At 57.2% G+C, this 14320-nt stretch overlaps 1 protein-coding gene across 1 annotated transcript; it reads right to left on the bottom strand.

Annotated features, from left to right (window-relative positions):
• Positions 1-1133: 1133 nt before the first annotated feature.
• Positions 1134-12030, bottom strand: LOC119238353 (alpha-1-antitrypsin-like). The gene is made up of 6 exons (XM_037502015.2): positions 11869-12030; positions 10219-10318; positions 4594-5237; positions 3775-4045; positions 2092-2239; positions 1134-1403 (listed from the first exon to the last, which is right to left on the bottom strand). The coding sequence occupies exons 3-6, from the start codon at positions 5231-5233 to the stop codon at positions 1212-1214; spliced, it is 1251 nt and encodes a 416-aa protein (XP_037357912.1). The 5' UTR covers positions 5234-5237; positions 10219-10318; positions 11869-12030; the 3' UTR covers positions 1134-1211.
• Positions 12031-14320: the final 2290 nt, after the last annotated feature.

The following is a 14320-nucleotide window of genomic DNA, read 5'->3' as shown; positions in this document are numbered from 1 at the left end:
GTTTCACAGGACCAAGTCCCGCTTTAGGTTACAGTGTCCCCCGCAGAGTGGCTTAAGCCAAATTTGGGCAGAAGAGCGGTCCTTTCCGGACAAGCACGTTCCTGGGAGGATCCAGGGGGAGCTGAGTCCTCCAGGCTGGGGCATCAGGGCTTCCAGAACTGTGACCCCCGGGCAGGGCATTGGAGGGCCAGAGGGACCCATGTGTGCACAGGGACGGAAGTGGGCACAAGCTCTAGCTGAGGCCTGGGACTGGGGTTTCCCTCCCAAGACCACAGGGAGTGTCCCCGGGCAAGAACCTGGAAGGAGTTTCAGCCGAGGGTGAGGGTAGGTGAGTGGGGGGAGGGGGGTGTCACTCTACTTCTTCTGTCAAGGGGATGTTGTGATTTTTTTGCTATCCAGGGTGCCTGTGTCACATGACTGAGGAGGAGAAAGGTCTTAGGCAAGTGCCTGATTGAACTGGAGTAGGCGAAACAGATGGAGACACCATCACTTCTGCTCACCTGGGGAGAGGAGACCTGCTTCTAGAAGGAAGGTCCTGCAGAAGAGTTGGAATGACAAGGACAGAAAATATGTTCCCAGAGGCCCAACTGGAAGCAACTCCAGGAAAAAAATCAACCAGAGTCACTTGCAGGAAGGAGCTGTGTGCTGTGGGGTCTGGTCTCACCCAGGTGACCCTGGGGAGAAGCAGAGACCCAGCCAGGGCTTCTTTCAGAGTCTGGAGACCTCGGGGTGCATTGCCCCCAGGGAGCTGACAGCCCTGGGATAACTGGGAAGCAGCCTGGTGATCTAGTCTTCACCCTGCAGGCTGGGGGAGCCTGGGGCCTCCATGAGCCCTGCAGGGGCAGGCCCTTACCAGGCCCATCTGGTGGATGCTTGATGGAGGTGGGGGCCTGAGGCCCTATCTGAGCCCAGGTGATTGTGCCTCAGGATTCCCAGAGAGACTGGAAAACCTAGAGCTTTCCATAACAGAACTGGGAAGAGTCAGGAAGCTGCTGATTGCAACCTGCACCTGGCCAGGTCAATTCTGAATATTTGTCAACAGATGGACACATGAAGGCAGCTGTGACCTGGAGTCCCCCCGCATCCTAACGTAAAGGGAGACTCAGAAGCAAGAGTCACAAAGGTGAGTCACACTCGAACTCGGGCCTGGTTGACCCTTCTTTAATTTCAGGGAGGAGGGGAAGGGGCTGACCCCTCCTGAGAGAGGGGGGTTAGCCCTGCTTGGGATTCACCACCTTTCCCATGAAGAGGATCGAGTGGGTGTTCTTATCATAGAGGATTATGAGGAAGGGCCTGTTGAAGTGGACCTCTGGGGGAACAGACATGGGGATGGCCCCCACAAACGTGGCCCCAGTGGCTTCCGTCCCTTTCTCATCGATGTTCAGCACGGCTTTGTGCAGGGCCTGGAGGGGAGAGAGCACAGAGGACCAATGAGAGCAGAGTCAAGCTTCCTGAATCCCACGCAGGCCTGTGAGGAAGGCTGGGAACGGAGGGGGTTTCCCTGGGCCTCTCTCAACACCGGCCTGGCTCCCTGCAGGAGGCCCAGGGCCTTCCTCCACCTCCTCAAGGCCTCACACCTTCCCGCACACCTCTATGCCTAGAGCAGGTGGAAGCCCCTTGGGGAGCAGGGCTCTGAGGGGGACTTGCACGGCCTCGGCCACAACCAGGCACAGCTTGCAGCCAGCAACTGCACGGCAGTGTTTTCTCCGGCCACCTTTCACTTCCTGGACAAATGGCGTCTTAGCCCAAATCCCCTGTGAACTCTGGGCCCTGATTCCCAGGAGCTCCCTGTGGCATGGGGCGCAGGGGCCAGAAGTCCTCACGTGCCAGGGCCCAAGCTTCCCTTAGGATTTGGGTCCTTCAAGACCCCAAGAAGGGAGGCCTCAGCTGTGGGTGGGACAGAGGGTCTGTGATGCCCCCTCAGAGGCGGTCCTGGCACGCCAGGCGCCTCCTGAGCCATCACCCGGCCACGTTCCCCTCCCAGGGCTCCCCCGGCCTCCTCTGAGGACCTCGCTGTGCTGGCTCATCTGTGTCCCTTTGTCCCCCTCAGCCTCCTCCTGAGCCGCGGCCTGGGCTGCTGGTGCAACTCACCTTGTTCAGCTTGAGGGGCGCCTGCTCAGTAATCCCTGAGAGGTCGGCCTCGTTGCTGAAGACCTTGGTGATGCCCATTTTAGCCATGAGAGTTTTCAGATCATACTTTCCAGAAATGGACAGTTTGGGCAGTTTTAAACTGGCGGATCTGTACCATGGAAAGAAAAGGAATGAGTTTCTCTGCATTGAAAGTGTCTCCGTTCTGGTTTCTCCCATGTGGCACCTGAATCCCTGCCCACATGAGGAACAAGCTCAGCCTGGCTTTCTTCTTCTTTGGGGTAACGATCTAGAGACTGTTGGAGTGATCCGTTTCCTCCTCCAGCAAAGCCTCCCAAAGGCCATCTCCTCCGAGGAGCCCTCCTGGTAGGCCCTGGTGTCCTCTGGGGTTTGGTCACCCAGGCTGGGATGGCAATCCCGGGGGAGTGGGCGGTGGTGGTGGTGCTGAGACACGTTTGTCCAGTGAGTGGCCAGTGACTGTGTGGGCTGATGACCGCCTCATTTTCCACGGGGACAAAGTGTGACCCCTGAGAGGCGGGAGTGGGCCTGACAGCCCTCGGGCTCCACCTGCCCCGGTTCTGGCTCAGTCCTCCCTGGCTCTGCACTGTCCACCCGGGAATACTGCACCAGGTGCCTCCTGCTACACTGTGTAGTTGTGGAGTGGCCAGTTGGACCAAGGCTAAGAAAGGTGCTATTTTAATTTTAGCCTTTTGTATTTTTATATATACATAATTTTATTAATGTTGCCAACGTTTAATATGAACTGATAGTAGTGCATACATGGAGAATAAAATAATGTGGATGTGCATGATCAAAAAGCTCTAATTGATACGGGAGAGAAGTAAAAGAAGGATGATGCAATAAATATATTTTTAAAGTAAAGGAGAATAATAATGGAGGTCACCGGGCCGGGGCCCCCTCAGGGTGCTTCCTGTGATCATTTCTAGTCGTTTATTTTTAATTGCTGTCGCGATGGTTTAGGACACAGTATGTGATTTAGGAGTGCAGGGTCACAGCTCATCAGATGTTCCCTTTTGCATTTTTATATTTATATTTATTTGCTAGGTATTCTTTTACCTATGATTTCTTTCACCTCTTCTATTTTAAATGTTGAGTGATTGATTTATAATGCTGCCTATATTTTTATATTCATAGAGGATTAAAACAGCGTGTGCGGGCTCGCGCGTGTTTATGGACCTAGACATGTGTGCTAGCTTGGGGCGCAGGCTCAGGATTATTCCCGGGGGGACCCTGTCCAACCACAGGGACAACGGGAGGCGGCACCGGCCATCCTCACGTGCTCTGCAATGCCCTGGCCCTTTGCTTCCCGGCCCCTCCAAGTGGGTTCCTCCTCCGAGCAGCGTGGACTGTCCACCCTTTAACTGCATGCTTGGCCTTGGCCTCGAACTCCTACTTTCCTGATGGTGGGTGACGGGAAGCTCTCCCAGCACCAGGCCCGTGCGACCAGACAGGGCAGTGCCCATGGCGGGTGGGGGTCCCCAAGGACAGGACTTCAGCTCCTCACCTGCCGGGCACTGTCCCCTTGGGAGCCGGCTGGTGCTCCCTGGTGGGACCCTGGCCTTCGTCACAGTCATGGGGTCAGGCACAGTGGCCGTGGAGTGTGGGCCAGCCCCGGCCCGCCAGGCCTGTGGGGCAGCTCGGGTCAGCCCCGTGCCCGGAAGTTACCTTCCGTATCTCTTTTCCAGGAACCTGCCGAGGAATTCCTGGTTCATTGTGTCCTCCACATGCTGCATCTTCCCCTGGTCGGGCAGGAGGAAGAGGGCGGTGGCGTTGCCCTCGTAGTCCATCCGGAGCACCCAGCTGTGCAGCTTGCTGCAGTGCTGGATGGCAAACATGCCCAGGCGGCTCATCATGGGCACCTTGACGGTGGTCTCGTCGTCCACGTGGAAGTCCTCTTCGGTGGTTTGCGCAGCATCGAAAGGCTTCACCCACTTGCCTGGAGAGAAGGGAAGGGGCCGTCAGCCAGGGTAGGAAAAGGGTTAGCTCAGCAGAGGACCAGGGGCCTTGAGCTTCCCGCGGAGAGTCCCCTCTGGACTGGCCTCGGCTTCGGCACCTGCAAAATGGGACTAAAAGGAGCAAACAGGTTACTGCCAGGACGGGGTGAGGGGCGTGCGAGCCGAGAGGCACACCTGGCATTTGTATGTCGCTGGAGCTCCGGAGCGCCGGCCTGGCTGCTCAGAAAAAGCGTTTTTACCTGCACTTGTTTTTCTGGCTGTCTGTCTTGGGAGACGGCCCTGCTCCCTGAGGGGTTCCCAAGCACAGGAGGACATGAAAGGCTCTGAAAAGGCCTGCAGAGAAGATGGTGACTGACTGCTGGCCTCGTTCCCCGCCCTCATCAGTCCTGGAAAGCCTTTTAGTGGTTGTGTGTGGAAACTGAGTGACTCCTGCTGAGACGCGCTGCCTGGGGAGATGTCGGGACTGGGCGTTTGAGGACACCGTGGGGTGTTCCCTTTGGCCATAGCTCAGGCTGGTGGTGCACCTTACCTTTAAAGAAAATGTAGTTCACCAGAGCAAAAACTGTGTCTTTGTCAAGGTCTTGGACCAAATCCACAATCTTTCCTTGGGTTCCCTTCTCTACATAATCGTTGATCTGTTTCTTGGCCTCTTCGGGGTTCTGGAAGTTGGTAGAGAAGGCCTCGGAGCGGTAGATTTTCTTGACATCCTCAGAAAACTTGTCCACCAGCTTCAGGCCCTCGCTGATGAATAGACCGTTGCCGGTGGTCAGCTGCAGCTGGCTGTCTGGCTGGTTGAGGGTGTAGAGAAGGTGCTGGAAGCCGTCTTGAATGTCAGCCTCTGCTCTCTCAGTGAGGTTGAAATGTAGACCCTCCAGCATCTGGGTGTGAGTTTCACCCTTGCTCCCGAGGGAGAGGAGGGCGAAGGCTGTAGCGATGCTCACAGGGGAGAAGAAGATGTTCGTGGTGTTAGACTCGTGAGCCACCTGCCGGTACAGGTGGAAGGTGAAGTCGAGCAGGTAGGGGGCGATCTTCTGGCAGGCTAGATGCTGCTTGGCTGGATCTGTCTCCTGGACGGCTTCTCCCTGGAGACCATCATCAGCCAGGTTGCTGGGGAGCAGGCAGCACAGGCCTGCCAGCAGGAGGAGGCCCCACGTGCTGGAGGAGGGCATCGTCCTGCAAGACAGAAGGGGCGCCACGCCCGAGTCATGCACGGACACCAGGTAAAGCAGCGCGGTTGGCTAAACGTCCACGAGCACCAGCCTGGCACATTCCTACATCCTCGCTGTCCAGTCACAGCACCAGCAACGCCTCTGACGCGCTTCCCACCCACTCCCTCTCGGCTCTCTGCCTCCCGGCACTGTCCTCTGGGCGCCTTCCCGGCAGGCGGTAGGTGACAGCCCCTGTGCACAGACAGGGAGACCAGAGCGCCAAGAGGGGAGCCCTTGTCCAAGGCCACGGAGCAAAGGAAGCAGCAGCCCAGGATCACATGCCTGGGGATCGCAGGCCCCGCTAACACCTGCCCTGACCCTGAGGTGCAGGTGCACAGCCCCTTTGCCAGAAGAGGAAACCGAGGCTCGGGAGGCACAGGGGCACGCACCTGGCCACTCGGGAAGAGGCGGGCCGTCGCTGGGATGCTGGGATCAGGGACAGCTCTGAGTGGGCTGCACTGGACCCCGTTATTTGATGGGGGACAGGCTGAGCCCAGGGGGGAAGGACCTGGCTCAGTGACCCACGCCAGACGGGACAGGGCTGCCTGATTCCAACTCCAACCACCCCCCCAAACCCCCAACTCCGGCTCCTCTTCCTGTGTGGCTGCGGCCTGCTTTATAGTCGCCTAAGTCTGTGGCGGTGGCCGCCCGCCCTGCAAGACGCCGGGCCTGGGGCGCTGTGCTGAAGGAAGTGCAGGAGAGCCTCAGGCTCCAGGCTCGCACGGACATGGGCTTTCACCTCCAGAAGCTTCTTGCTGACTTCATGTGTGGGACGTGCAAACTGAGGCTCAGAAGCCAGTGATAAAACGGCCATTGTCCCCACAGTTGGATCAGCTGCTCATCCTGTCTCCCCAGAGGCCCCACCCTGAGTCCAGCATCTAATGAGCATTAGTGATGCTGGACTCTTCAGTAAAGTGGGGGCTTATGTGTGTGTGTAGGGGCAGCATGGGAAGGAGCTGAAAAATGTCTCTTTTCAGACAGACCTGTCTGCTAACTGGCACTTTACTTACCAGCTCTGTGATCTAGGACAAGCCATTTAGTCTTCCTCACCTTATTTTGCCTCTTATAGAAAGTAAGGTTGCTAGGAGAATTTAGTGAAATAAGTCTGGATGACAAACCTGACATTGAAGGGGGCTGAGCGCATAGTTCTTTGAGGGAGGAGCTAGTAGGGGCTGGAAGCTCAAAGCCTTTAGAGGACAGGAAGGAGAGGAGAGGTATTGTGGCTGGGGGAGGCAATAGGGAAAGGTGAGGCCTGTGGCTGAACTAGTGAAAATAGTCAGTTCCACTGGAAACACCACAAAGCCCTCCCTGCCCTGCAGAGCCCTCTCCACTCTGGATTTACCTCAGCCTCTTTTCTTTTTTTTTTTTTTTTTAAGATTTATTTATTTTGCACACAAGATCAGGGGTACAGGCCAGAGGTGCAGGGTGTGAGAGGATTCACCAGAGAATGAGTGGAGAGCAGAACAGGAGGATCTACTGAAACACACTGCTGAGGGGAGCAGTGGGCGAGTCAGGAGAGGTCTGCTGTGCCGTGTGGGTCAGCTCCCTGGCCTGGGATCGAACTCAGGCCATAGCTATGATAGTGCTGAAATTTAACCCCTAGGCCACCAGGGAGGCCCTGCCTCAGCCTCTTAAGTGTTATTTGCTCTCTTCACAGATGGGGAAACTGAGATCTGAGCATGGGAGAATTGCCAACAGCACATAGTTAATAATTACTCACCTAACGAAGGTAGTTATTTAATGCAGGCAAAGGAGCTTGTCCATTTGGAATTCAAAAACCAGAGAGGAAAACCCTGGGAGATGAAGTGCTGGGTTCCAGCTACCCTCTCAGACTTTCAACACTTTCTCTCGAATAAAATGACAAAAGAAGCCCAGGACTGGGTTCTTGCCACCACCGTTGCCCCTGACCTTCGTGCCTCTAAATAATCCAAATAGAACAGACCACCAAGACCCAATGCATCTTTCTTCACTAGCTGGTAGGTGGTGCTAAAATTAGTTCTGGAGGTTTCCATCTCTCTCCACTGGGTTTTGGTCCTTCATAGGTTATGGACCAGTTCTGCTGACCTCGGAGATCAGGAGGGATTTGGGCCCACGCAGACTGAGGACATGAAATCTGCCCTGCACACTGGCCCTGGCTAAGCATCTTCTTCGCCTGGGGCTTCTCTCCCCAGCTGTGTGAAACCAGGTGGGGGAAGATCTAAATGAGGTCCCTCTGTGCTGACACTGGATCTGTAGCTAAGGGATATTTGGGTTGGGTGGTATTAAATGGAATGAGATTCCCATTCTCAGTGGCTGCTACCCCCGAGAAGCTGGGGGGCTGAGGTGGGGAGGGCCACAGCTGGGGTGAGAATGTCCCCCTACTCCTGCCCCCAGGATATCTCCCAAGGTGTTACATCACCCGCTCAGACTTCCTCCTTTTATAGGAATGGGTCTGAGGCCCAGAGTGGGTGAGGGCCTCGCCAAGGTCACACAGCAGGTCAGTGACAACGCTGAAACAATCCTTGGTTTTCGTTTTCCCACCACCCAAACCACAGACAAGACAGTCAAATGTCTCAGACTCTGTGAACTTCAGAACTGGGCCCTGAGGGACCGGACTGCACTGCAGGCCTCCTGCAGTTTTGTCCAGCTTCAGAGAAGCAGCCTTTGGCTCTCTCCTTGGCCATCTATCAAAAGCAATGCCCAACACCCCAAGACCTCGTGCTGGGGAAGCCAATCAGAGATGAGAAAGCTGATGAGACACGTCCAGAAGAACAGGTTAAGGTTTGTCGCTGTGGCGTCTATGGGGCCTGGGGCTGAGGTTTGCAGCCTGCATGGGGAGTGGGAAGTGAACAGGCCTGTGTCCGGTCTCACACCATGTCCACTCAAGAGCATAGCCTGAGTGGTCAAGAGTGACCTGGGGACCAGGCAAGAGACTGCAGCATCAGCTCACAGCCTGCTGAACCCTGCCACGAAATCAACCAGGTGACCAGCCCTGCCACCTATGGGTAGGTGACCTTGGGCCTGGGAGCCTGGGCTTCCTGTCCATAAGATGAGCAAAGATTCCCTGCCAAGCCAGATACAGAACTAACAAGGTGGGTGGGCTCCTCCCAGGTGCCAGGTGAGGGGGCCCTTGCACACCTGCACATAGGTCAGTTCCTGTTGGAGAACTGGCAGACTTCCCCTGGCAGCGACTGCAGTGCCCGGGACCAGAGAAAAGGGCCTTTCTCAGCACAGCTGGACTCTGAGTTGAAAATTTTGAGCAAAACTCCCCAAGTCTATCTACTACTGCCTTACTTTGTTTAGCTGCCTTACCCCTAACCCTTTGACCAGCAAATAACAGTGTCGGCATCACCATGATCCCTGTCACACTTGGTAAACATCAGGTATTTTATAGGTCCCTCAGTGCTGACCTGTAAGATGGGAATTATAATTAGCCCATTTTATAGAGGGAGACCTCAAGGCCTAAGAGGCTAAGAAACTTGCTGAATACTACAGAGCTGTTTGCACATGGAACTGGTTTAGTCCTAGGCATGTTGATTCCAGAACCTGATATTTAGCCCTTTTCTTTGTAAAAAGCTGAAGCCACAGGCCTTGAATTGGTAAACCTCAGAGCGGCCTGGCTACGTGAAGAGGGAAACACCTCTGTGTGGCTAAGCTCAGAGGCACAAGGCCTCAATGCCCGAGTTCAACTTGCTATTCGCTGTGTGACCTTGGACAAGTTACTCGACCTCTCTGAACCTCCGTTTCCTGGAGACCATCATGGTGCATTGCCTCATAGAGCTGTGATGCAAATCCAACAGACACAGCGTCAGTAGACACAGCGCTGAGGAGAGCCTGGGGCACAGTCAGCTCAGGAAGCACCACTGTTGGAGGTTCCGGAGCGGGAGTGGGCCTGCTAGTCTGGTGGGTCTGTCAGCCCACTGCGTGGAGTCTGGTTGCCTTGACCCTCTTCAAAACCACATACAGAAAAATAAAAATTCCCTCCACTCCAGAGGTCAAGGCTGGTGGGTGGGGCAAGGAGGAAGAGGGCGAAGGTTATCTAGGTTCTGCCCAAGAGGACAAAGCCATCGAGCAGCCATGTGGCCCAGCCTCAGAGCAGCCGCACGCCCTGGCTTCCCGCGCTCCAGCTGCGCCTGACACTAGCTGAAATACGTGGGTGGGAGGCGGCCGTCAGGAGCATTGCTCCAGAGCTAGGCGGCCCGGGTTCAAAAGGTGCGTAATTGGTGGCAAATTCTTAACCTCTCTGCCCCCAATTTCCTCATTTGTAAAACAGGAATAACCACAGTAACCGCTCCAGGAGCTTGCTGGAAGGGAGGCGTAACAGGGCATCAGCGTCTGAGGAGCTGCCTGGCCAGCGAGCGTGCTCAGGAACATCAGCCTGTCCTCGAAGGAGCCCTTCTGGGGCTTCCCACCTCCCACTGCCCATGAGGCCCACAAGGCCCACTTTGATACCTCCTGGCTGAGGCCTGGCCCAGTTCTCTTCTGGGCACAGCAGCAAAGTGTGGAGGCTGGACCTCTGGCTTCCTGCCCACTCGCTGCCCCTCCAGGTCCTGGTGAGCCTGGGCTGGGCACTGTCTCTCTCTGGGCCTTAACATCCCCGTCTGGAGAGAAGGGAGGAGAGCTATACACCCGTTCAGGAGGGAGGTGGTGAAGCTTGCGGAGGCAGATAGGGAAGACACAGGAGCTGTGCCAACAGGAACAGGCTCCATCCCAGGGTGCCAGAGTCCCTGCTGCCTACCAGGGCCAGTTTATTCAAGGAGGTGGGGAGGCCCTGGGCAGGTTGGGGGATCATGAAAGCACCTCCAGGTCTGCTGTTACTATGACAACAAGAGGCGCTGTCCCAGCCCGCTCCATGCTCCCTGCATGCCTGGGATGGCCTCTGCCTCCAGGCCCAGGCCCGCTGCCTGCCCAGGCACAGGCCCCCTGGAGCCGCCACAGACGCCCTCCCTGGTGGAAGGCATACTTACGGTTCACTGTCCCAGGCTGGCTGGCAACCAAAGCTGAGGAGACAGAGCCCCGTCCTGTCCTGTATTTAAGCGGTGGACCCAGAGGGGGCTGGGGAGCCTGCTGGTAAATATTAACCAAGGTCACTTCAGTTATCTGAGGAGCAAACAGGGACTAAGTCCGTTGGCCGGACACTGGGCCTCCCACCCACGCTGCCTACGTCTCTCCGTGGGCAGCACGCAGCCCTCTGTCCATGCACCAAAGGGAGTCCTGGCACCCAGCTCATAAACCTTGCGTCCCGCGTCCAAGGTGGGGTGCCATGACTCAGGCCTCTCTGGGACAGATGTCTTGCTGGCCCCGCTCCTGCGGGGGATTCTCATGGCCGCCATACTGGTGGCAGGGCTGCTCTTTATGGGGCTGCCTTGAGATGCCTGCTCCTAAGAAGCTCTGGCCGTGGGGGGCCAGAGTGGGTTACAAGTCCATTTGACAGACTGGGAAACTGAGGCCCAGAGCAGAGAGGCGGCTCATTCAAAGTCACCAAGCCAGCCTGAAATACAAAAATCCCTCTGTTCTTTCCTGAGGAGACAGCGGCACCAGTGAGGCTCTTCCACAGGCATGGCGGCCGCAGCACAGGCTGGGGTGAGAGAACAAATCTGGAGGAGCTGTGCCCACCTCTCCCACGAGGGAAGCACTTCATCCACCTTGGAGGGGGCGGACGGCCCACTTCCCGGCGTGTCGGAAATGCAGAGTAACTTACAGAACACCCTGGGCATACATGTTGCTCCACGCCCCCCTGGGGCTAGTGCAGGACCTTGGGGTGCAATAGTTGAGGGTGGCAGTGTGGGGTCCCTTTAAAACCCAAGGCAGGCATCAGCCTGTGCCGCCCCCAGGCCTGCTGGGCCCGAGCATGTCCTCCCCGGGCATCTGCGGGCTGAGCGAGCCTGTCCCGCTCTCCTTCCCTGAGTCCCAGTCCTGGGCTCCGGCTGCTGGGTCTCTCCAGACACAGCTTCAGGCCAGGGAACCCCCTCAGGGCTGTGAGACCTTGGGCGAGCTGAGTAACCCCGTGCCTCAGTTTCTCCATTTGTAAAATGGGGACCTTAGAGCACATACCTCATTGGACTGCTGCCAGCAGTTGGAGGGGCTCAGCTCAGCGCGGGGTGCACACAGTGAGCCCTCTGTGGCCCTGCCCTCCCTGAGACCCCACCCCCTCCTGCTTCTGGAGGGAGGGGGAACATTCCAGAAGGTTTCCTCCAGGTGTCTCTGTCGTGCGTGCGCGCTGTAACCCAGTGAGGGGAGCATGACACCCCCAGACAGGGGCAGAGACAGCGCAAGCTCAAGACATCCCTCTCTTCTCCCTCCCCACCCGCAACTTTGACTGCCCGGTTTCCGAGGGGCGCTTTCCCTTGAGCTGGCTGAGAACGGACATCTCTTTACCCACCCACAGGCGGGGGAGCTAGGCTGTGAGGGGAACCCTGCACTCCACATATGCAGGACACTTCCTCCCCTCCCAGTGCCTCAGTTTCCCCATTTGTACAATGGTTTCCCTCCAAGCCCAGCTGCCCCGTCCAGCTCTCACAGCTGATACCCCACTGTCCAGGTCCACACTCTGGCCAAACTTGGCACCTCAGAGATTGCTTGGGGGTTGGTGGGAGGTACCACCTGCCCCCCCTTACCTCCAATTCCTTGGATGTGAAGGTGGTGGCCACGCCCCCTGCAGCGACCCTACCTCCTTCACTTCCTCCTCGGGGTTCAAGGTTGCAGCTCCAGGGAGAGGGCACAGTGCCCAGTCTCTGTCTCCGGGAGGAAGGAGGCTCCGGTGGCCAGTGGTGGGTGGGGTGGAGGTGACAGAGGCAGCAGGCCCGGGAGGGGCGGGAGCTGGGGCAGGAAGTCGCTTTGCACAAAGCTGCGGGCGGACTCCAGAGGTCCTGCCCTTCCAAGGTGTCACCTGCTGTCCCAGGACGAGTCACCCACTTCCTCTGAGCCTCTGGAAGAGGAGCAGAGGCGTCATGGAGAGGACAGGCATTGCCCTCCTGGCCCAGGGCCTGCACCAGCCTCTGGGCAGCTTTCCAGGGCCAGTTGTAGAGGGAAAACTGAGTCACCCTGAAATGAGCAAAGGGAATCTGGGAGGCTGCTCAAGACGTGGGGGGAGGTATTTGTCACAGGCCCTGGCTGATGGGGGAATCTGGGCACCAGGAAAGATGGGGTGCTTGGAGGAGGTGTGAAGAAAGAATGCAGGGGAAGGGGGGGGTCTCAGAGTTGAGGCCCTTTTGGATCAAGGGCTCTGCCCTCTGTCATCCTTATCACCCCACTGGGGCACTTCCTCTCCCCCAGCACCAAGTAGCTGATGCTGCAGAGCTCCTCTGGACACCAGTGCTGGGGAGGAGGGAGGCAATCTGGGAAAATGAGCAAGGGGCAGGGGGTTCCCAGTGGTCAATTTTGGGGGAACTCTGTCCCATGAACCACAATTGGAGAAAGTCTGGTCCACACAGTTACTTCTGGAATGGTCTAGGGCAGCATCTGCCTGACTCTCTGGTAGCAAGTGACTCCTAGAACGGCTCCACGGGCTGTTTGTCAGAGAAGGGGCAGCTGGGGAGAGTTGTGCCTCCACAGGCCCTGCCCAGAGGTGGGAGTCCCGTGGGTGGGGTGGAGTGAGGCTTGAGAGCCAAGACTTGGGGTTTGCATTGGGAGGGTGGTGAAGGGGAGCAGCTGAAGTAGATCAAGGGCCAGAGCCCCCGACAGGCTGGGGAGGCTTCTGGGCCTCAGGGAGCAGCTCCTTTGGGGAATCCCTGGGAGAGCGTGGGCAGGAGACCAACCATCTACTGTACACCCCCCCAAAGGCACCCCACTCTCAGATTTCCCCTCACTCGCTGTTGGGGCCCCTGCCAGACACGGGCGCCTCTCTGGAGAGGCAACGTGGGTCAGTGTTTAGGGCATGGGCGTGGGTGCTCATTTCTGGGGTCCAGCTGGAGCTCCACCCCTCTTTCTGTGATCTCTTCAGCAGCCTGAGCCTCAGATTCCTCCTCAATGAGGTGAGGATCAGGGAACATCAACGAGATGACAACAGGCAAGACGTAGTTAGGCTGGCCCTGGGACCACAGCCTTGGCTGATGCCAACCGCGGCGTGATCTTGGGCAGGTGTCCCTGGCCGGGGAAACCTTCCAGATAGGGGCTTGGGGAGCAGTGCTGCTGTCAAGCTCCCGCTGCTCCCCGTGGGGCACAGCCAGCCAGCTCCCTGCAGGTGCGGGGCCGGGTGCAGTTCGTGCCTTCCTGGGCACCTGTGAGGTTCGCCTTGGTTGTGCCAAGTTGGGTGCAGGTGAGAACCTCCTCTCGCCTCTCGGGGGCTCAGTTCTCTCATCTATAAAATGGGGGTTGTTTGGGGGTTTGAAGGAGGAGGTGCTGGTGGGGTGTGGGAAGCCAGGCCCGCTGTGTGAGCACTATGGGCTGGTCCCAGAACTCGCTCACAGCAGCTGGCAGTTGTGCTCCAGGCCTTCTCCAGGATGAACCAAGCTGGCACCTTGAGTTCCCTTCTCTCAGCCTCTCGAGAAGCCACCAGTTAGACCCCCTAGACCCCCGGGACCCTCTTCCTCCTGCGAGTAGCCTCCAGTCAGTGCAGGTGGTAACCTTCCCGAGTCACTGGGCTGACCGGTTGGAATGGTCTGGCCTTTTCTATTTGCCTTATTCACAGCTTCTTGTTTTCACTCGTTCTTACAGAGAGAGAAAAATAAGGCAATCCCATGCTTCGTAAGTGACAGAACAGTCAAGGAGGGACCTGTCTTGTTCCCTCCCTGCAGTAACCCACGCAACAGATTCTTCTCACCTGACTGGGCTGCCTCACCGACTTTAACATTTTTTTTTTTTAAGATTTATTTATTTATTTATTATACAAACACTGGGTACAGTCAGAAGCGCGGGAGGGTGAGAGAATTCACCAGAGCCAGAGTGGGGAGCAGAGCAGGCAGAAGGACCGAAGCACACTGCTGAGGGGAGCAGCGGGCGGCAGGAGAGGTCTGCGCGCCATGTGGGACCCTCGCCTGCCGCCGGGGATTGAACCAGCGCTGCAGAGGCTGCGGGCAGCTTCCCAGCCCAGTGCCCAACCGCTGCGCCACCGTGGAGGCCCCTTAACTT

This window comes from Talpa occidentalis, unplaced genomic scaffold, assembly GCF_014898055.3.
Source record: "Talpa occidentalis isolate TD23 unplaced genomic scaffold, MPIMG_talOcc4v2.1 talOcc4.11, whole genome shotgun sequence".
NCBI lineage: Eukaryota > Metazoa > Chordata > Mammalia > Eulipotyphla > Talpidae > Talpa > Talpa occidentalis.
This window is presented reverse-complemented; position numbering and strand designations above follow the sequence as displayed.

Coding starts and splice junctions, on each gene's coding strand:
- LOC119238353 (XM_037502015.2), bottom strand. CDS start 5,233: ATGCCCTCCTCCAGCACGTGGGGCCTCCTCCTGCTGGCAGGCCTGTGC. Junction 2,240..3,774: donor CTGGAAAAGAGATACGGAAG/GTAACTTCCGGG, acceptor TCCATGGTACAG/ATCCGCCAGTTTAAAACTGC. Junction 1,404..2,091: donor CGCCCCTCAAGCTGAACAAG/GTGAGTTGCACC, acceptor TCTCCCCTCCAG/GCCCTGCACAAAGCCGTGCT.